At 47.1% G+C, this 22,650-nt stretch overlaps 3 protein-coding genes across 3 annotated transcripts in view; 2 read left to right on the forward strand and 1 right to left on the reverse strand.

Annotated features, from left to right (window-relative positions):
- The window catches only part of polr1a (RNA polymerase I subunit A), a 43,841-nt gene extending 35,289 nt beyond the window's left edge, over positions 1–8,552 (forward strand). The window contains exons 23-33 of the mRNA XM_047019510.1: positions 2,252–2,466; positions 3,200–3,367; positions 3,491–3,626; positions 5,452–5,612; positions 5,700–5,829; positions 5,969–6,079; positions 6,176–6,457; positions 6,806–7,006; positions 7,353–7,470; positions 7,706–7,870; positions 8,105–8,552. Coding sequence (XP_046875466.1) covers positions 2,252–2,466; positions 3,200–3,367; positions 3,491–3,626; positions 5,452–5,612; positions 5,700–5,829; positions 5,969–6,079; positions 6,176–6,457; positions 6,806–7,006; positions 7,353–7,470; positions 7,706–7,870; positions 8,105–8,205 — 1,788 coding nt within the window. The 3' untranslated portion in view covers positions 8,206–8,552. The remainder of the gene's footprint in view (positions 1–2,251; positions 2,467–3,199; positions 3,368–3,490; positions 3,627–5,451; positions 5,613–5,699; positions 5,830–5,968; positions 6,080–6,175; positions 6,458–6,805; positions 7,007–7,352; positions 7,471–7,705; positions 7,871–8,104) is intronic.
- Positions 8,553–9,029: 477 nt separating this feature from the next.
- On the forward strand, positions 9,030–13,914 carry st3gal5 (ST3 beta-galactoside alpha-2,3-sialyltransferase 5). The gene is made up of 6 exons (XM_047019542.1): positions 9,030–9,556; positions 10,631–10,751; positions 10,872–11,230; positions 12,554–12,740; positions 12,842–13,000; positions 13,107–13,914. Exons 1-6 carry the CDS (start codon positions 9,519–9,521, stop codon positions 13,362–13,364), a joined length of 1,122 nt encoding a protein of 373 aa, XP_046875498.1. The 5' UTR covers positions 9,030–9,518; the 3' UTR covers positions 13,365–13,914.
- A 1,522-nt stretch (positions 13,915–15,436) lies between these two features.
- Positions 15,437–22,637, reverse strand: atoh8 (atonal bHLH transcription factor 8). The gene is made up of 3 exons (XM_047019588.1): positions 21,691–22,637; positions 19,878–20,069; positions 15,437–16,814 (listed from the first exon to the last, which is right to left on the reverse strand). The coding sequence occupies exons 1-3, from the start codon at positions 22,333–22,335 to the stop codon at positions 16,809–16,811; spliced, it is 843 nt and encodes a 280-aa protein (XP_046875544.1). The 5' UTR covers positions 22,336–22,637; the 3' UTR covers positions 15,437–16,808.
- Between the last annotated feature and the right edge of the window lie 13 nt (positions 22,638–22,650).

The following is a 22,650-nucleotide window of genomic DNA, read 5'->3' on the forward strand; positions in this document are numbered from 1 at the left end:
AGTGGAGCTACCTGAAGGCCAAGCCAGTGGTGTGCCTACACTAACTGTAGCTGAGGTGAGGTTATGCTTTAAGAAGATCAACCCTCGCAAGGCACCTGGCCCAGACGGCATATCAGGTAGGGCCCTTAGGGGCTGCGCTGACCAGCTGGCAGGGGTCTTCAGTGACATCTTCAACCTCTCCCTTAACCTGTCTGTACTCCCCACCTGCTTCAAGAGGACCACCATCATCCCTGTGCCCAAGAACACCAAGGTCACATGTCTGAATGACTATCGCCCAATAGCACTGACCTCTATCATCATGAAGTGCTTCGAGCGGCTAGTCAAATCATTCATCTGCTCCTCGCTGCCCCCCACACTGGACCCTATGCAGTTTGCATACCGGTCCAATAGGTCTACAGACGATGCCATCGCTCTGACCATGCACACCGCTCTCTCCCACCTGGACAAGGGGAATACATATGTGAGGATGCTGTTCATTGACTACAGCTCTGCATTCAACACCATCATCCCCTCCAGACTGGTCTCCAAGCTTGTGGACCTGGGACTAAGCACCTCCCTCTGCAAGTGGATCTTCCACTTCCTGACGGGGAGGCCACAGGTGGTGAGAATCGGTGACCGCACTTCATCTGTACTGATCACCAACACAGGCACCCCCCAGGGCTGTGTGCTCAGCCCTCTCCTGTTCTCCTTGTTCACCCACGACTGTGCGGCTACGCACAGCTCCAACCTCCTCGTTAAGTTTGCTGACGACACAACCATCGTGGGCCTCATCTCTGACAGTGACGAGTCAGCCTACAGAGAGGAGGTTGACACCCTGACATCATGGTGTCAGGACAACAACCTCTCTCTTAACATCAGCAAGACCAAGGAGATGATTGTGGACTTTAGGAGGCGGCAGGAGGAGGAGCATGCACCCCTATTCATCAATGGATCGGAAGTGGAGAAGGTCAGCTGCTTCAAGTTCCTCGGGGTGAACATCAGCAATGACCTCACCTGGTCTGTTCACACGGACAAGGTGGTCAAAACGGCCCGTAAGCGCCTCTTCTTCCTGAGGAGACTGAAGAAGTTTGGTATGGACTCAGTCATCCTTACTAACTTTTACAGATGCACTATAGAAAGCATTCTGACTGGTTGTATCACAGTGTGGTATGGGAGCTGCACAGACCGGGACCGCAAGGCCCTACGAAGTGAGGTCCGTTCTGCTGAGTTCATCATCGGCAGGAAGCTCCCAGCCCTACAGGACACCTACCACACACGTTGCCTTAGGAAAGCCAGCAGGATTCTAAGAGACTGTTCCCACCCATCCTTCAGTCTCTTTACCCCGTTGCCTTCTGGCAGGCGTTACCGCAGCATCCGGTCGCGCACACGCAGACTGGACAACAGTTTCTACCCAAGGGTCATCAGGCTTCTCAATGGACACTGATATGGACATTTTTACTGCACACTAGTCACTTATACACTGTCACTTTCAGCTACTGGTTGCTCTTTCAGTAACATTGCACTACTGTACCTCGCCACCAGGCTCCTGTTTGGTCATTGACAAAGTCACTGATCTGTAAATTTGCACTACTGCACTGTACTCCATTTAGGTTAGATTAGTTTATAGGGTTGTAACAGGTTTTTTTTTTTTTTTTTTTTTTTTTTTGGTATTAGGGTTAGTATAGCGTACTATTTATTGTTATCTGTAATTTAGGAAGTTTTAGTGTTAGGGTTAGTATAGTCGTTTATTTATTGCTATCTGTATATTTAGGAAGTTCACTTATGTAAGCTCAGCATAGATGTAAATTTGTTCTGTGTACTTATATGTTATGTTATGCCAAGTGCTTGCGTTGTCTTGTCTTAAGAATTTCAGTGCCCAGTCTAACCTTGTGTTGCTCTGTGCACCTGACAAATAAAAGACTTGAACTTGAACAGAGACACACACACACAGAGACAGAGACACACAGAGACAGAGACACACACACACAGAGACAGAGACACACACACACAGAGACAGAGACACACACACACAGAGACAGAGACACACACACACAGAGACAGACACACACACACAGACAGAGACACACAGACACACACACACAGACACACACACACAGAGACACACACACACAGACACACAGACACATAGATATACACACACAGAGATTTTCACGCGCACACAAACACAAAAACTAAACAGGCAGACAGGCACCCTGACAGACACACACACCCCAACATACTGCGTTCTAAGGAGGTCTTCTACTGTGTACAGCTGGTGGATCGCTGGCGGGAACTGGACCCGGCCAGCCTGTCCAAGTACAGCAGGAAGACTTCTCACTGCCCTGAGCCCTGCCTGTCCTGCCTGCGGCCAGACCTGGCCTTCGGCTCCGTGTCAGAGACCTTCCACACCATCGTGGAGAACTACCTACAGGAAGTCACCTCCCGACAGGAAGCCGGTCCGCGTTCACAGCACCTGGACACTGATAGGTCAGGAGCCCTAGAGATCAGAGCTTTGCTGTTTTGGAGAATGTTTATCTCCTGTGCTGTCTGTTTAGCTTCAACTCTGGTTTCTACTTTCTTCATTTGACTGTGTCTGTTCAACTCCACTCAGCTGTGCTCTAAATGTTCCGTAGTGTTGTCTGTGTGCTGTACTGTTAGTATACCAGACATCCCAAGTCTCCCGGATGGTCCGGGAGTCTCCCGCATTTCGATAGCGGCTCCCTGACGCCCGCAAATGCTATACAATATCCTGGAAATCTGGGATTTTGTATTTCGTTCGAGTGAGAGACTGTGAAATTGTCATTTCTGTTAGAGATAGGTGCATATCGCGCGTCACGAAAGCAATCCGGGGGGGGGGGGGGGGGGGATGTACATGCTGGTTGAGGGGGGTACTTTGTGGGGGGGGGGGGAGACTTGAAATTAGTCTCTGCAGGTTGGGATGTCTGGTATACTATACGTCACGGTATATTGACATTGACATTGACATTCAGTCATAGTTCTCGCAGTGAAACCATTTCCTGAAGGCAACATGACTGAGGCCCCCTACGCAAAATCGGGTCCAAAAGTCTGAAACTGAAAAAAACTGATCTGAAACTGAAAAAAAAACATGAAATGTGGAACTGAAAACAAGTATGAAAGAATTTGGTAATGGAAAAGTTGCACAATGGAACCGTCTTTCAGTACCCAACACACATACACCCTTTTCTAAACCCACGCCCAGACTGCGTCAGCTGCTGCACCTGAAGTGGCAGCGCTCCCTGTGTGACCCCGGGGAGGCGGTGGGTCTGCTGGCGGCCCAGAGCATCGGGGAGCCCTCCACCCAGATGACCCTGAACACCTTCCACTTCGCCGGGCGCGGGGAGATGAACGTCACGCTGGGAATACCCAGGTAGGACACACACACACACACCAGTTTTATTTGTATATTTTGTGTTTTGTTGTTCCCTCTGCTATACTAGAGATAATGTTCTGCCTCTACTCTCTGCTCACTATCTCTGTCCCCCCCACACAGGTTGAGGGAGATCCTGATGATTGCCAGCTCCAGCATCAAGACCCCCATGATGAGGGTTCCAGTGTTCCACACCAAGAAGGCCCTGAAGAGGGTGAAGGCCCTGAAGAAGAAGTTGACCCGTGTGTGTCTGACCGAGGTCAGAGAACACCCCAAAACACCCCCTGACATCCAGTTCTTCATGTCTTTGCAGGTCATGTCAGAACAGGAACAGCACACAAACTCTACTACAGCCCCACACAGTTCCGCAACTGATATTAGAACGCTGCGCCAAGTATTGCCCAAGCATAAACAATCAATCAAACTGTATTTATATAGAACATTTCATACGAGGAGGCAACACAATGCACCTCACAGAGGAGGGGGTGTGTGTGTGTGGGGGGGGGGGGGGGGGGGGGGTACAAACACTTGACTTATTTTCAAAACATTTGACTTATATTCCTGAGGGAAACAAAACAACAGTTCATCCATTTGGGACAATATAGGAGAACTGTAAACATTTTTCCCTGACCTCTGAAATTAGATGATTGAGCTCTTTCCTGGTAAATGTTAAAGATGCTGTAAAGCAAATTCCATGGTTTGCTTCTCAGTACATTATATACGTGAGAAATGAGTTGCTGAAAGCATGTGCAAAGCGCAAAAACTTTGTCTGACTAAAATGTGGAGTTAGACCGTTGAACAGTTTCTCACCCGTTTTCAGCCCACCTTCCACACAGGGGGCGGAGCTTCAGCGCCTTCAGACGACACGCCCTCCCAGTCTCAAGCAGAGAAGAGTGATGATTTTTTGACGATTTCAAAGCCTAATTTAGCATACTTTTTTTTAAAATTCAATTTGATTGAGGTTCAACTCGCACAGCACAATGTGTCGAGCATGTACCACTAAATTATGTTGATTTTACACAGATTACTACAGTACATATTAAAATCAAACAGTGATAACTAAATTCACAAGTACATAGAGATGGTACTTGTCTGTTTTGTCATTCTAATTTGGATGGGTAGTTAACAACACATTCTTTTGTGGTGTGAAGAACTGAAAACTCTTTTCAGTTCTGCTTTACGGCATCTTTATTCTTGAACTGCTATAACGAGCATTGTGACACACAGCTAACCAGAAAACTTTCAGTCCTCCCACGCACGCATACTTGAGACACTGTAAAGTGTGAAAATGTTATTGCTTAACTAAAGTAGAGTTCCTTTTTGTTGTGGTCCCCAAAGAAAAATGTTTGTGTATCTCTTAACCACCGGAAGAAAAATTGCATATTTAGCTATCGTGTGTTCGATTTCTGCACAAAACATTCAGTTTTCATCCAGTACGAAGGAGTTTTGAGTTATGAATCACCCCCTTTGTACAAACGAATTCGAAACAAAAAGCTCTCCCTCAGTATTTTAGACGTTGTTCTGAGGACCTGCACCCATCTCTGTTAGACATGCTCAAGGCTTCTATCTCAATGGTAGTGGTGGTGAGGGAGATGATAAAATGTCATTATTACTTAATAATCTCCATATTTTAGATATCTAAATGGGAGTATAGAGGAAAACCCTGTGGCTAAGTCTTTAGCACTCAGTAGCATGCCCCCGGCCCCCAGCCTACACCCCCAATCAGCAGCAACCCTGGAGTTTTGTGATTGGTAGACTGGATTGTTTATAGCAAGTGCTAAAGAGTTTTGGCCCGATAACAAATAATACTACCAAGTACGGTACTACTAATACGGCTAGATGCACTTTACTACACAAACGCAATCAATTCCGTGAGTTTAGAATGAACAAATTCAATGCCCACAAAACGTTTACGGGGTGAAGGGGGGGGGGGGGGCTTAGGTGGGTGACTTGAGGCCCCTCCCCCTCCGCCGCTCCCAGCCCAGCCAGTGTGATCTCCTGTCACGATCATTCACGTGGTGTTAGCTCGACTACGCTATCCCTTTCCTATTCTAGCCCCGGGGTCTCTCTGTCACTGTTCCCAGGTCCTCCACAAGGTGGACGTCCTGGAGACGTTACGCGTGGAGTTGCTCGGGAGGCAGAAGTACCGCGTCTTCAAGGTCCAGTTCCACTTCCTCCCTCCTCAGCGTTACCAAGACGACAAGCTGCTGTCGCCTCAGCAGATCCTGCGCTACATGGAGACCAGGTACGCGGGATCTGGGCGGGATATACTGACGTGTTCTCGCTGAATTCTAGGAGGCCCGGTGACCCCAGCCCCTCTCCTCCCCTCCAGGTTTTTCCGCCTTCTGCTGGAAGCCATTAGGAAGCGCAACGCTAAGCTATCCTCCCTCAACGCCGTGGAAACACGCAAGGCCACGTCCCAAGACAAGGACCAGGACATGGGGGACTCGGCTGCCAGACCGGTGAGTGACTCAGCACGCACACAGGCACCTTCAGGCTCTCTCCCTCCCTTCCTCACCCGTGTGTGTGCGTGTGTGTGTGTGCGTGTGCGTGTGTGTGTGTGTGTGCGTGTGTGTGTGTGTGTGTGTGCGCCGTGTGCAGGAGGCAGCAGAGGGGGATGCAGAAGAGGAGGGCAGGATTGTGGATGACGAGGGGAACGAGGGAGACGCCGACGCCTCGGATGCTAAACGGAGAGGGAAACAGGAGGAAGAGGTACACGCGTGTTATTTGATCTCTGTGAGGGTACAAATGTTTTTTCCCTAAGGTAGTGCTGTGTGCAAACTGATAGTGTGTGTCCTATATCCGTAGGTGGACTATGAGAGTGAGGAGGGTGAAGGAGGGGAGGAGGAAGAGGAGGAGGAGGAGGGGGTGGAGCGAGAGGAGCCGGCGGAGGAGCAATCCCCCCAAGAGGAGGACGCGAGCCTTGACCCTGCTCCTGCTGAGGTAGGAGCAGGAGCAGGAGCAGGCAACGCGGCCGGAAGAGAGCCCATGAGCAGTGAGATGGACATGATGAGGGTGAATGCAGTTATAGAAAGCAGTAACTCCATAGAGGACTACTGCTACGACACCCAGGACGGACTCTGGTGTGAGGTGGGTCTGTCTGAGTGTCTGTCTGAGTGTCTGTCTGTCTGTCTGTGTCTGTCTGAGTGACTGGTTGGTTGTTTGTACGTGTCTTGACTGCCTGCCTATCTGTCGGGCTGGCTTTTTGTCTGGCTGTCAATCTGGCCGTCTGTTCATCTGTCTGCCTTTTAGTCTGGCTGCCTGCCTGTCTGGCTGTTCATCTGGTTGTCTGTTCGTTTGGTTGTCTGGCTGTTCATCTGACTCTGTTTGTTTTGCCATCTCTGACTGTTGATCTGACTGTTGATCTGTCGCGTCTCTCAATTCCTGGATTTTCGTCTACTTCTGGGATTTTGTAGTATTTCTCTCTTGTGCCACCAGGTGACAATAGTGTTGCCGGTTGCCAAGGTTCACTTCGACCTCACCTCGTTGGTGGTGTCGCTGGCCCAGAATGCCGTCGTCGTGGAGACCAAGGGGATCACCAGGTGTCTACTGAGCGAGGTCACAACACGTCAGGGTGCCAAGGAGACGCTGCTCAACACCGAGGGCATCAACATGCACGAGCTATTTAACCATAGTGATGTGGGTCACACACACACACCCTTCATATTCTGCTGTCATACTGTCTACTACACACACACACCCTGCTGCTGTTCTGCTGTCTACCACACACACCCATCATATTTCTTTGTTCTACTGTCTACCGGTAAGTTAGAATGTGTATGTAGTCTACTGGTTCTAATGTCTAAGTTGGAACCTATATGTTGTCCTCTGGTTCTATTTTCGAAGTTAGAACCTATATGTTGTCCTCTGCAACACACAGGCTTAGTTGGACTAGTCTAACCTGACAATTTAAAAACAGTCTAAGGCTAAAACTAGTCTTAAACTAAGTTTATGCAACTGGCCTCTGGTTGTACTGCTCTTCCAGATTCTGGATGTGACCCGTCTCTACTCCAACGAGGTGCATGCCATGGCCAACACCTACGGCATCGAGGTGGCTCTCCGTGTCATCGAGAAGGAGATCAAAGACGTCTTTGCTGTCTACGGTAACTTATTCACACCAGCAGTTAGTTTGATCTAGAAATGTAGCATGTACGTGAATAAACATGAAAACATGCAATGTTAAAGCATCTATTTTGTCCTAGGTATAGTATATAGGTCATATACATTTGTAAACCTGAAGTCGCTCTGGATAAGAGCGTCTGCTAAATGACTAAATATAAACCTAATTTCCTGGGTGTTTGGGTGTGTTGGTGTGTGTGTTGGTGTGGGTGTGTGTAGGAATCGAGGTGGACCCCAGACACTTATCCCTTGTAGCAGACTACATGTGTTTCGAGGGTGTCTACAAACCGCTCAACCGCTTCGGCATTCAGTCCAACTCCTCCCCCCTTCAGCAGATGACCTTTGAGACCAGTTACAAGTTCTTAAAGCAAGCCACCATGCTGGGTAAGGGCAAGCTTTGCTTCAGCTTTGCTAAAATCTACTCCCATCGCTTCCTGCCTCGACAGGGATGGGTCACAGCAGGATGTTGGCCTTATATAGCTTTCACCTGCCAATCAATGTTAGTAGATCTAACAGAACTGAATGGTGCATAGTGCAGCAGTTGTTCTGTGCAGTCCAGCCTGCTGAATGCTTTTCTCTGACCTTGGTGTGTGTGTCGTGTTTGTGTTTTTCTCCCAGGCTCCAGTGATACGCTGCGTTCACCCTCAGCCTGTCTGGTTGTGGGTAAGGTGGTCAAAGGAGGAACTGGTCTCTTTGACCTAAAACAGCCGTTGCAATAAACAGCCTTGTATTATGCAGAACTACACCACAGCCAGTAATGTTGATGTCATGCAAAGGCGTGGTATTCTGCCTGACTTATGTTGTTTCAGGAGATGAAGAGAGAGGATGGTTTTTGCAATGGATTTATTTTGTGTGTTATTATTTGGGGGGGTTGATGAGTTTTGAGTCTTGTTGACAAATATTGTGACATGTTTCCATCGTTTTTTTAGTCAGGTTCATCAAGGGACTGATACGTTTGATTTCTTTTGGCAGAATAAAAACACACAAACCTGTCTGCATATAGTCTACATGCACAAGATATCCAGCAACGGTGTAATGTTTTTGGAAATAAACTGTTTCTCATGTTCCCAGACTCTTTGATTAATCATAGTGTAATACAATTCTCTGATCGAGTAGGAAGGCCAAAGTTGATAGTCCTTATTAAGCACTCTACATTAAGGTGACAACATGTAACTTCAGAGCAATACCTGCCATGGATCTTGTCTAGTGAAAATAGGGAGAGGTTGGGCTTTCCAGGGCTAAGTGCATGTTGACGTTGTTCTCATTTTAGTGACGCCCGATCAACTTCCACGATCCACTCATCCATTACACCCATCCCCCATAATTGTGCCGCTTTTAATTTCCTGCTAACACACTATAATTTTATATAACGTTTAGGCCCACTTTAGGTAATGCTATGTGGCTAAATGGTAACCAATTGCCCCTATGTGAGGACAATTACAGCTATACTTACATATTTTCTTAAAGCGAATAGTTGCCGTACATTTAAACAAATAATTTACTAATGGGCTTTTATTTTGAAGTCGTTCAACGGATGTTGTGGCTTTCCAAGCCGTCGATTGGTGGTGTTTTTTGGATATAACTGTATCAGTTGTGGAGAATCATTATGTGGGTCTTGGAGAGTTCATCGACATTAATTTGATGTAAAGGCAATGATTGGATACCGACGTCAACATAGAAAATATATTTGAAAAATGCAAAAATGTGTCTCTTCGAATAGGCAGTTGATGGCTTTATTTTGGTATCCACTTCTGTAGCTGCACTAGACACTGAAAAAACGGGGTTTGACGCAGACCCCCTCCGGTCCAGTGATCCAGACGAAAGTTAATGACTTTAGCATTTGTGGCTGCGACTGCATGCATCTTATCTCATACGGTCTTTTATTAGTATGCTGTGCTGTTCCGAGTCATTTATTAACCACGGGACAGTATCAGTGTTTTATTGGGGTCTTCAATTATGTGAGCAGGCCATGGCCATAGCCGGCCCATAGCAGGTCAATGCGGAGCAGATTGAACAGAACCGACACTTCAACATGAGAATTAGAATACCAAAGCGCTGTGGATCCCATAGGTAAGGTAACCTGGTTCTGCAAACATTGTGGAATTTGTCCTCTTTAGCTTTACGCTACTTCAAACATTGCAATAAAATATGTCGTAGTGCTATTTAACATGTATTTAACAGTTAATAGTATGATGGTGTTGATTTTGGTGTAAGCATCCTCTTCATCCCATTTCTGACATTACAGCATTATGATGTTGCAAAGTTAAAATGTCGCATGACTGATCTATCTGATTTGCCTATTATGAACGGATATTTAGGTTGATACCTTTTTCCGGAATACATTTACCCCAAGAAGAATGTGAGAAAACTTCCAGCTTGTGCAAAGAAGACACAACAGAAACGTATTAGCACTAAACAGTAAAAGGCCAAAAGTATAATGTACTTTGTACATGCCTATTCGAGCTAGGGTACTGTAGCGTACCTTGGCTCACGCACGCTGTCCTGCAGAAACGCTTTAGTTAACCACCCACGCCTCAAAACAGTATCTTTTTCTATGTTTTTCTATGCTTTTCCTTTCAAATGTATGATCACATACGAAATAAACGATTATTATTATTATATTCATGTATTTGGGATACATTTGAATTGTAACCCAAATATATTATTAATGTAGGCCAAAATAATTGAAGAACAAGTTAATTTTGTTTTAAACGAATAGAAAAATAGGCAGCACAAATTAGTGATACCATGGCATGTAGAATGAAATGTAGGATGTAAGTGTGCTTCACTTTCGAGATCCAGTGTGCCAATGTATTCTTTGTAAAACTTCAGAGTATTTGGATGTATGCTGCGGCTAATCCAGCTCAAACAGAAACTGTTTATGAAAACTTCTGTGGCACCTCTGTTGTGCTGTCTCTTGTTGGCCCTGTCATGGCCCGTCAGGGTGAAGCAAGAACCAAGATATCGGCCACATGAGTCAGAAGCCAAACACAATCTGGCTATTAGCTTGGGGGGAGGGGGGGGGGGGGGATGTGTATTGCTCAACAAAAAAAGATGCTCTTCATCTATGCAGTAGTTTATAAACAAGGAGCACACAAGCTGTGTGTGTTTGCCTGCTAATGTGTGTGTGTGTGTGTATTGCAGGCGTCTTCTAGTGCCCCTGGTGGTGCTGATTCTGATCTCTCTGGCTTTGGTCACCCTCCCTCTGTTTGACTCTAACTCCCAGAAGCCTCTGATGTGGCATGTTGACCCAGCCCAAAGGAAGGCAAGCTCCTCTGGGTTGAGATTTTGAGCTCTTGCTGTCTGGTGAATTCCAGGACCACATCGGTTGGTTGTTGCTCAGTCCTAATCCAGTCCTAAACTATCTCTGTTTTTGGTGTTGCAGCTGGTTCAGTCCTACGTGCAGAGAGTTCTGAAAGAAGAATGCCGGCCCAACTTCACAAGGAAGGCCTTGGAGGCTCTGCTTCAGGGTGGCAGTCATCTGACCCAGCCCTTCCTGTGGAAGGACACGCCCCTGACCCCGGACACGTTTAGGTACCCGCCCCCTTTTGGCTTCTATGGCGTGGAGGACAAACTGCAGGAGGTTCTCAGGCTCCTCTCCCAGCCCCCCTCTGACCACGCCGATGACCCCACTCAGCAGCAGGACAGGAAGCAGTGCCACCGCTGTGTGGTCATGGGAAATGGGGGCATCCTCAGAGGCATGAAGCTGGGTGAACTAATTGACCGCTTTGACATGGTCTTCAGGTGAGACCAGCTTCCCCAATTCCTGTTTGCCAGTTGCTAGTTCCTAGCCAGTGTTACCTCAGCTTGTCTTAACATGTTTCAGTCATGAGGGTTTGGAGCTGAGAATCTTTAGACTATGTTATGAGAAAGAAACTCTAAATGACAATGGATCGATAGACTGTGTTAGTGAGACAAACAAGCACCAAGACTTATGTGTGTGAAAGGAAAACAAGGCCTGTATGGCTGCTTGTATACTAGTAAATGTATAGAAGTACATGTATATTAGTATACTGTATTTGGGTAGCACATGTTAAGGATAGTAAAACTGGGTAGTGGAGAATAATACAAGGTTAAATATCGGACCAAGTTATTTGTAGTTTAATGTAAGTAATGATGCAATCACAAGATACACAATGAAAACAACACAAGATGTTGTAAGTCAAGTCCAATGAATCAGTCAATGATGCAACAGCAGTCTCACAGAAACAGAGTCTCAGAATAGAACAAACGAAGGCCTTGGTTGAGAAAGTGGTCGTGGCAGAGATCAGAGAGAGTTCTGCCCACACCAAGTTCTGATCTGACCCGTCCTTAAGCAGAGAAGAGTTACTGTTCCAACATTACTGTATCTCCCAAGTTGACACTTTTACCACCAGCAGCTGAGAGGCCCTATTGTGCTGACTGCGGTCCCTGAGCATCACAAACTCGCCTCCCAAAACAGTTTGCCCGACATCGGCATTCTTGCCCACACACCGAAGTTACAATTTAGCATGATCTTACTTTACACAGATACATTTCAGCACAACCTTACTTGCACAGAAAGCATCCTGATCCATGATCTCATATGTTCTTTATTAAATCAATTGATCACAATTGGATACATGTTTTAGTATATAGCATTACATAATATATGTGTATATATGTATATAAGGTAGTGATTGGTATAGCAGCATTGATTAGAAGTATAGTTATCATTCCTTCAACCACATATTCTGAATGCCTGCGGCGGAATTCAAATGAGCCATTTTAATCTAGATTAATTCCAAGATTACAGTGAGACTAATCTACATAAAAAAAAAGGAAATCTATGCCCACCACTAATAATAATATATGTATTAGTGTAAATATATATTAGTACATGTATATTAGTATATGTATATCAGAACATGTATATTAGTACATGCATATTAATTCATGTATATTTAGTACATGCATATTTGTATATCAGTTAATGTACAGTATATTAGTATATCAGCACATGTATATAAGTACTTGTATATTTCTCTAGACATCCTGTTGACAGTCTGTTCCCCCATGGGTTCCCCTTGGGTTCTGCATGTTCCCCAGGCTGAACAGTGGTCCTCTGGGAGTTCACACAGTTGACGTGGGGAACCGGACCTCCTTTAGGATAAGCTACCCCGAGGGCAGCCCGCGGGTCTGGCAGGACCTTGACCCGAGTGTTGTGTTTGTGGCTGTAGTCTACAAGGCTGTGGACCTGGCCTGGCTCAAGGCCATGATCACCAGACAGGCTGTGGTGAGTCTCCGGGGACGACAAACTCGAAACATTGAAATCAAGCAATATGCCCACACCCACATACACACACACTCTTCTAATGCCAGGTGTGTGTGTTCCAGTCTTTGTGGAACTGGCTGTTCTTCTGGCAGAATGTTCCAGACCAGATCCCGGTGGAGGTGAATCGGTTCCGGGTTTTGAACCTGAAGTTGATCAGGGAGGTGGCTCTGGACCTGCTGCACTACCCTGATCCGAAGCCTCGGCTCTGGGGCTGGGACCAGGTACTACACGCACACACACACACACACACAAACACACACACACGCATACTCACCAGTCTCAGCTATGAGCTCTGGTTCCTCATCCTTCGCCTCCTCTCCTCTGTAGAATGTTCCTACTCTGGGAGTGACTGCCCTGCGCCTGGCCAGCCTGCTGTGTGACGAGGTGAGCCTGGCTGGCTTTGGGTACAACCTAAGCCAGCAGGAGGCGCCCCTGCACTACTACGACAACCTGTCAATGGCGGCCATGCTGCAGCAGGACATGCACAACGTGGACCGTGAGAGGAGCCTGCTGCAAAGCTTTGTCAGGGATGGCTCCATCTCAGACCTGACCGGGGGGCTACACTGCTCCTTCTGCCCCAGCTGAGGCCTCTCTGCCAGGGGCTCACCACCACGCGCACCCCTACCATCCATCCCTCCAGCCCCACGCTGTATCGTGCCGCCCAGTCCCCACTCCGCTGTACTTTGAAAACCTAGTTCCCTATGTTTAATACTTGGTAAAAGTGTTATTTTTGATTAGTAGGTGTCAAATCCCGACTCCATTTGTCCCTAGTAGTAAACAAAAATAGGAAAACGTTTGAAGACTTTTGTGTAAGTGCCTTTGATAATTGGCCTTGTTCGTGGATCACTGTGGGGATTTGAGGTAACCCCAAAATGAATAGTCATACAAAATCCCCCACTTCCAACTTTTAAGGGTACAAAAGGTAAGATTTTATTCAGTAAAAAGTTTTGTTTACTGAATACTGAAATGTTTGTACCTTATGAACATGTGGTGAAAACTAATGAGGCTTTATGAGAGTTGTTGACAGCTCAATGCCAGTGGAATGTCAATTTCTCATTTTGGAGCGGCCCCATACTTTACAGCCAATTAGGTTTCAGCAATCCTGTTCCAGCCAATCAGCTGCAGCGAGACGGATCAACCTTGAGCTGGAGGAAAGCGTGGAAATGAAGAACAGAATTGGGGGCTGTTTTCTGGTCGGAATTTGTTTTAGAATGTCACCTATTGCAGCTTTAACCAGAATACTTTTTTGAGGGGCTGAATGAGGACAACATTGGTGGGTTCAGTTTAAACATTCTGAGGGCTGCAATATGTCATACGGAGCTCTGGAAGTACATGCCCTCTCCACACAGTTCCTGATGCGTTCCTGCGTACACATTCTGAGACATCTTCACTCCACACGCGAGCCAGGTCTAACCTCCCAGTGCCTGGCCTCACTCATGTCTTGTGGATGAATGGGATCAAATCTCACATCGATTTCAAGTTTCCAACATCGGAAAGCCTTCCTAAGGCAGTTATAGAAGCAAAGCCATCATTACGGAAGGAGAAGTTCAACAAGTAGACAAGTGACACTACCAGGAACTACATGAATTTTAACCCAACCAAATCCATTTGAAGCCACACTACCCGCCCATAGACTACTGTGTATACAATAAAGGCACAGCAGCTAAACTTGGTGCTTGATGGTTAGGAGAGAACGCCTTCCCCTCCGTATCTGTAATTCAATCCTTGTGATGGGTTACTTATTCAAGATGCCTCTAGTCATAGACTGAATGTTGTGAACGACATTGTCGTTAGTTTTCTTTTACTTCTACGGCGAAATGCCTGAATGTTGGATTCGATTACAAAGTGTCAGTTGTAGTGTTTTTGTGAAGAAGTACAAAATAAGTCAAATACATTAGCTGGGCCAGTCCAGACATAATGACTTGCTGGTAGAGAAAGTTGCATGGTTAAGGCTTGTTACTGTCAATGAGACATTACAGTAAATAAACCTCAAGTGGTACCAGTGACTTCAGACCCAAACACCTGCAGTTCCAACATTCAGCCACCAGATGGCGTAAGCAGCATATTATCAAAGCAGATGCCTGGAGCCTCTTTCTGTAGCTTGATCTAAAGGTAATAGATTTTACACTGTAGATCCATGTGTACATGGGTCAATGACATAGATCTGTTAACAAAGTATTTAAAATCTATGTAAGTAATTTATCTTCACAGTTGGCATATGTTGGACTGATTGGATTGGAATAATTGCACCAGGCGATAAATCGTGCAAATTGCGATTGACCCAGGTCAAGAGGAGAGATAGCTGTCTACCTGGACATACCCTGAAGTTTTTTTCATTCACATTTGTTTGTCTTTCAGTTCAGCAGTGTTAGCATAAAAAACAGCATGTCAAATTCGGTCCAGACTACCACATCAGGGTAGAAGCCTACGTTTATTGGTCTGTCACTGTTTTGTAAATCTATATGATGAGAACGATGTCCATACTTCTTTCTAAAAAAAGAACAGGGTAACCATTCAGGGATAACTACAATAAAGAAATGGACAGCGTTAATCATAAATCAACAGTCTGAAAGTCTCTTTTATTGGATTTTTAACCGGTTGAAATGGGGCTGCGCGGTGTCAGTCCTGCGGGTGACTTCAGAGGAGATGTCCGCCTGACTGACGGCTAGCTCACCAGCGGCGCTGCGGCCTGTTTCCAGCAGACAGCCGTTGTGTATACAGGATACTAGTGTTTCCTGCACGGCTCCAGCCCTCGTTTGCTGGGCTGTAAAAAGCTGAATGGCGTCCAGGACTCGGCTGCAGCAGCGGTGGAAAACACGCAACCCCCCCTCCCCCCCCCCACACACACACACCCTTTCTCCGCCTGTGAGCTCGACTGAACGCTGTGGGACCAAAAGACCAAGCTCCTGTTGTTAGATCTGGTCGTAAGTTGTCTCTGGAAGAGCAAATGCCGCCTGGTAGGCCTGTTTGAGGCTTCTATGAATTGGAAAACATTTTGTACTGATGAAGCAGATATTTTGAGCAAAATCAGTCACACTCAACAGTCATGTTCATTGTTAAGTCACTATGATATTATGAGCTACAGAAATGTTCTAGGTCAAATTACATTATTGTAAAGTGCTGCTTTTGGGGACATTGATTTTAGGTCTCTTTTTCAAGTGGCACAAATTCACTGAAATAAGTTAAAATCTCTTCCTTTATTGGAGTTTTAAAGTGCCTTTTACCAGGACACAAGCTGCAGGCTTATAGACAGAAAGGAGCTTGTTTAACACTAAAGCATAATAAAGTATTCTTACTCCTGTGTCTAACAAAACTGTCCAGTTAGACATTCTCAGATATCCTAATTTCATATAGTAATGTCATACATCTCTATACAATTCCATGTATGTTCCAACCAATACAGTATATGTTATATGACTTGTACATTCCATCAAGTAGCAAAGATAAATGCATTCTGCCAAGAAAATATTAAAGACTACGAAAAGGCACTAGGATGTCAAGTCCAGCTAAATGGGATTTGTAGTCTTTGTCTAACTGAAGTTGAACCACAAGGATATTTGCAGTCCTGTTCTGCCACTTTTAAACTTATAACCCTCCATCCACATCGGGAAGAGAGAACAGTTCCATATTATTTCCCATTGTCCGTGCTGTCTGGCTCCAGGCTCCAAGTTGTCAGGCAGACAGAAAGGCAGCCAGCAACCCAGCGAGCCTCTCTTCATCTTGGGATACAGTGAAAAGAAACAGGCTCTTGTATGCCTGGAGGACCAGAAGTTTGGTGTCCTGACTTTCAGCCAGCCTGATAAACCCTCCTGAGTTCATTTGATGAAAGACAAGTGTGGTGATAGGTCTGGTTGACCAGGCCTGGGACTTAACTGCCTTCTGAGGGGATATTCACCTGCAGGGTTGCCGTGAGGAAGACCTGCAGCAGTGGAGGAGGAGGAGAAGGAGGAGGGTGATCACCTCAGGTTCCTGTCAATGGGATGATTGTCCTCTTCTTCCTCGACCTGTCTCTTCTGAGCTTTGGAGAACTCACTCCTGCAATAGAACACATGTAAACATGAACACCTGGACTGGCTACACATGATCAGCAAGCTATATAACCATTGAGAGGATGGATGGATGTTATATCAAGATATATATTAGATAGATATATGTATAGATAGATAGGTGGATAGATATATGCAGAGACAGATGATAGACAGACCCACCAGGCGGAGAGGATGTGTACACAGAGAAGTATAAATATCAACCAGTGACATCATAGGTGCTGACTGAGTGTCTGTGCATACAGTAGGGGGTGAGGGGGGGGGGGCAGTAAGATGCGAAAGGAGGAAGGGAGAGGGGAGAGAAGTATTCCTGGAATCGATCTGTTGTTGGGATTTGATGGCTGTGTGTGTGTGTGTCTCTCTCTCTCTGTGTGTGTGTGTGCGTGTCTCTCTCTCTCTCTGTGTGTGTGTGTGTGTCTCTCTGTGTGTGTGTCTGAAGTGTCAGAAGGGGGGTTCCAGTAGGACACAACAACATTCCTTGGCTCTCTCATGGTGTGTTTGAGAAACACTGGGCCAAACATTCCCTGTGTAGTCTTTCTATAAAGACACACAATTCTCCCCTCTCACTCTCCTCTCCATCTTTGTTCTTCTTTATTCTCTCTCTCTTCTGTATCTCTTTCTCTTCCCTCTTTCACTCAAATAAGGTGGCAATACACATATCGGTTTCTTTATAAACTATTATTCGTTTAAAACATGAAAAACATACTTAGTTAATCTAGCTAAAAGCCCCTGAAAAATATCATATGAATACAATCATATGAATCAAATAAGACATCATGTTTTTAATTCGTAAATGTGAATGTAGTGGTATGAGTTTGATTCTCCAGGCAGCTGGGCTGAGGCTGTGAGGGCAGAACTGAGCCAGAACTGCTCCACATCCAGCTTCATGCCTTTAATCAGTATGCCGCTGCTCAGAAACAAACTTTTTTTTTTCCCTTGGAAAGTTTCCCCCCAGACTCACTGGCTCTCACTGACAAAGGCATTTCTTTCTTACCCCCCCCACCCCCTCCCTCTCACCCTTCCCTCCCTCCCTCCCTCCCTCCCTTCCCTTTCCCTCCCTCTCCCTCCCCACCTCCCCCCGGCCCCAGTAACAGCTGCTCTCAGAGCCGTATCCTGAGAGAGTGATGATCAGTGGAGCTTTTTTTTTTTTTCTTTCTTTTTTTTTTTTTCATTTCAAAGTGTTTTTTTGGAACAGATGGCCCAGGGAGGGCTGGGGAATGTGGCCGGGCGCAGAGCGGAGCGGAGCAGAGCAGGCTGGGGAATCTGCCAGCTCCTGCAGCCAGGCGTCTCTGTGGGCTCCAGCTCGCGTGCCTTCCCCCTGCCCTCTGCCCTCCGTGGCGCCAGCAGGACTTCCCAGCCAGCGCAGGAACATCTGGTGTCTGGGACTGCCAGGGGGGGGGGGGGGGGGGGGGGGGGGGGGGGGGGAGCTGCGCGGCTAGTTTCCTTCTGAATGCGCTTATGCTAGGGAAACACATTAGCTCACACAGGGAGAAGGAGAGAGACAGAGAGAGAGACAGAGACAGGGAGAGCGAGAGGAGGGGGACGGAGGGAGGGAGGGAGGGAGGGAGGGAGGGAGGGAGGGAGGGAGGGAGGGAGGGAGGGAGGGAGGGAGGGAGGGAGGGAGGGAGGGAGGGAGGGAGGGAGGGAGGGGAAAGGAAAGTTACATGCATGTACATTAGTTAGGAAGGATATGTTGAATCTAAAAACAAATAAACAACTATGTTTCATCGAGTATTATCCAATCAGGATGTTTTTTTTCTTATTTTCTTTAAAGAAGATATATATATTAATATTTATACATGTATATATATACTAGAATATATCTAGGCTACACAGCCAAGTCCCTGTCTTACCCAGCAACAGTAGCTGCTCTGAGTGTAAATGGAGATGAATATGCTTTCACTGAGAGGCAGCTGCTACTGTGTGTTTACAGTCAACACGTCTGAACATTTAAAGGATTACTTAGGGTAATAATTGTACACAAGGTTATTTACTGATATCAAACATCTGCTCGCCATACAAGTGTCTAAGTTGAGATACAGTGAGGGAAATTAGACTTTTTGGGAGGAGTGAGAGAGTGAGTGACAGACAAATATGAAGAGGGTGAGAGGAAGTGTGAGCGAAGAATGTTGACAGATGATTTAAGAAGAACTCAATCTAAGGATTTGTCCCAGAGTCTTGTGTGTGCGTGTCCTACATGCGTAAGAAGTTGGATGCTTATCTTCGTCAGAACCATCCTGGTCCGAGTCCTACATGTGTGTTTGTGCCCTGTGCGTGGGTGTTGTTGTGTGATTTCTCTGTGTGTGTGTGTGTGTGTGTTTTACTGAACTATCTGTGATCATTTACAGGAAGAAGAGAGGGTCCTTTAGGGAGAAGTAGGAAGTTCACCCTAAGTTTACAGGCTCCTGGTGTCAGAATGCTGCGCTCAGGAACATCAATCAGGACTTTATTCACCCGGGGAACCCTTTCTGCTGGCTTCTGCTGTGTTCTACAGACCTCTGGACCTGGCAGGACACCCAGTCCTGTCTCCAACACCCGTTGATGATGATTTAATTTAATGGGAACCCGTATTAGGAGAAGGAATGCAGGGATTAATTGGAGAGATAAAGGGGGGGGGGGGGGGGGTGCAGAGAGAGCGCTCCCTTCTTTTGTTACGGTGGAAACTCAAGGCTTCTGTCACCCGGACTCACATCTGACTGATTGGAGTGACGTTCTGTGTGTGTGAACGTGTGTGCGCGCATGTGTGTGTGTGTGTGTACATTTAGTCATTATTGACCTGACTGCCGATCTGGCGATCACTTGTGACTGTGTAAACATGTGCCGGGTGCTCAGGGGGCTCAGTACCTCCTGACAGCAGTGAAGCTGCTAGGGTCCATCAAACTTTGGTTCTTCGACGCTTCTACAAAAAGCCTCCGACAGACAACCGAGGCTCGCACCCAATATGATCTCAGCCTGTCAGCAGGCAACCAATAACCCTCACCCTGACCCATTCGATACCCATTACCACCCCCCACCCCCCCTCCCCCAACCCCCCAACCCCATCTCCTCTTACCTTCCTCTTCTTGGAGCGTCCCTCGGCCTGCAGGGTCCTAGTGCACTGCTCCACGCACTCCCTGAAGCTGATGCTGCCGTGCTCTGGGCTGAGGTCCAGCTGGGCCAGCTGGGCCAGGGACAGGATGTAGTTGCAGGCGATCCTCAGGATGGCCAGTTTGGACAGCTTCTGGCCGTAGGAGTAGCACGGCACCTGGGGAGGTTGGAGGGGTGGGGGGGGAGGGGTGACAGGCATGAGGTTGGTTAGAGGGGGCACGAGACAGCAGGTCGAATCTATGGGTGTCTAGGTGAGTGGGTGGGTGGGTGTTTAGGGGTGGATGGCTGATTGACTTTGTGGGTAGCTTGGTGGGTGGATGACTGATTGACTTGGTTGGGTAGCTTGGTGGGTGGATGACTGATTGACTTGGTTGGGTAGCTTGGTGCGTGGATGAGTGGGTGTCTGTGGGGTGTGGGGTTGGGTGTTGAGGGAGCAGGCTGATGGTGGTCCAGACCATGGTGTGTGTGTGGTATTGGAGGGGAACCCTAACCCTATGGTGTATAAGGTATCACATTGATGCCGGCTTCAGTTGTAAGGCTGCTGTAAATAGAAAATAGACTACACAAGACCGACATTGACAGGAAAGAAATTGACAGGAAGGACAGTCACAGGAAGGACATAAACAGGAAGGACATTGACAGGAAGAACATGGACAGTGACAGGAAGGACAGTGACAGGAAGGACAGTCACAGGAAGGACAGTGACAGGAAGGACATTGACAGGAAGAACATGGACAGTGAAAGGAAGGACAGTAACAGGAAGGACATGGACATGAAGGACAGTAACAGGAAGGACAAGGACAGTGACAGGAAGGACAGTAACAGGAAGGACATGGACATGAAGGACAGTAACAGGAAGGACAAGGACAGTGACAGGAAGGACAGTAACAGGAAGGACATGGACAGGAAGGACAGTAACAGGAAGGACATGGACAGGAAGGACAGTGACAGGAAGGACAGTGACAGGAAGGACATGGACAGGAAGGACAGTGACAGGAAGGACATGGACAGGAAGGACAGTGACAGGAAGGACATGGACAGGGCGACACTGAAAAAGGACAGTCTGACAGCTGTCAGAGACTTGTCAAAGACTGACAGGACAGACACTGTCAGCTGGAGCCATGACTGCAGTATGAGATAGCTGACTGTGGGTCGAATTAATGGATCATCAAGAAATGTTACGTTGTAAAATGTAAACAACAACAGAGCCTCAATCAGGCAAAAGTACAAACACTGGAATATGTCCCTTTGTGGTTTTATTCTCATAAGTCGTTTTAACAGGACAAATCCTCTTTTGGTCAAAGCATCACTCTAATTTCTCGGTCATGCTGTTCCGGAACTGTCAATTAGATCCAGTGTATTATTTACGGTGGGGCAGACCCCCCATAAAAGTTAAGGGACCAACCATCCCGTGGTTGGGTCCCGTGCTATTTTACATCAACGCCACCCATCACCTACCTTGGGGATCCCCCACGACCTGAATGTATTGTGTTATGATGATAGCTGGTCACGGGCATGGCTAACAGGTGACAGGGGAAGAGCATGAGACACCCAGAGAGCTTTCCACCAACAACACCATACTATTGAACTTTATACCAACTCCTGCTATACAACTACCCATGGCTCCATAGCAAAAATATACCAAATAGATATAAAGTTGAGCATGTCTCTCCTTGTCAGATTCCCTCTGGTTATGACAGTTACGAGGTGGTCAGTGCCAGCCTTCAGCACAGGAGACCCTTGTCCTTCTGTATGTTCAGTGTGTTCAGAGGGAATACCTGCTTTCTGAGCGCCTCAAAGGCCGCACTGATGGTATGCACGCGGGTCCTCTCTCTGGCGTTCGCTAGTAGCCTCCGTGTCTGTTGGATGGCTTTGATCTCGGTCACGACGCCAGACGACTCCCCCGGCCGTCTCCTTGGCGACTCCTCGCCAGTGTTGTTACTGAAAGGCGCCTGCGAGGCGGCGGACAGGGACCGCTCAGAGCGCGGCTGGCACAAAACAATCCGGGACTGTACAGTGTGCTCTGAGCCGTACGACTGATGATCATACGCCGTGACCTGAGGAAATGTTGGGTGGAAACTGTCCCTGTGTGCGGGCTCGGCTCCGGGCTGCGGCGGGGCAGCAGGGGGAGTCCCGGTGATGGTTGGAACTGCGTTAATCCTCATATCTATAGCCACGTTCTGACTACCTGATGAGCCCAGGGATGAGGCCAGCGAAAGAGCCGCACCGTGCAGTGAGCTGGATCGGAACGACTCCTCCATCAGTTCACCCATAGAGTCCTCGTCCGTTCTAGAATCGTTATTGAAACTTTTGACCTCGCTGACACGTTTAGGATCACGTCCCTTTCTCTTGAATTTCTTATTCCCCGATGCATCCTTTCCGTTGATCTTCCACCCGTCGCTGAGAAGATGCGGGTTCCTCATTTCTACTGATCAACTGACACCGCAACTATAGATTCAGTTAGACTGGCTGATGGTTGCGCAACAACGTATGATATCCCACTGTGTAACTACATTAATAACGTATCACTGCGCGAGCCCTCGAGCATTACACCATTACGATTCAGACCAAAGATAGCCTTTTCATCAACACGAGCTCTAACAGAATTTAAGAATAGACTGCATGTGCAGGCGCGTGTTGCTTCGGTGGATTCCTGGCGTCTTCTGGAGAGCCATCAGGAGCTGCCAGCAGTTTTTAAGTGAATGTGAATGTGTGCGCATGCAACGGCTCATCTGTGT

The sequence above is a fragment of the Hypomesus transpacificus genome, chromosome 1 (assembly GCF_021917145.1).
Source record: "Hypomesus transpacificus isolate Combined female chromosome 1, fHypTra1, whole genome shotgun sequence".
Lineage (NCBI taxonomy): Eukaryota > Metazoa > Chordata > Actinopteri > Osmeriformes > Osmeridae > Hypomesus > Hypomesus transpacificus.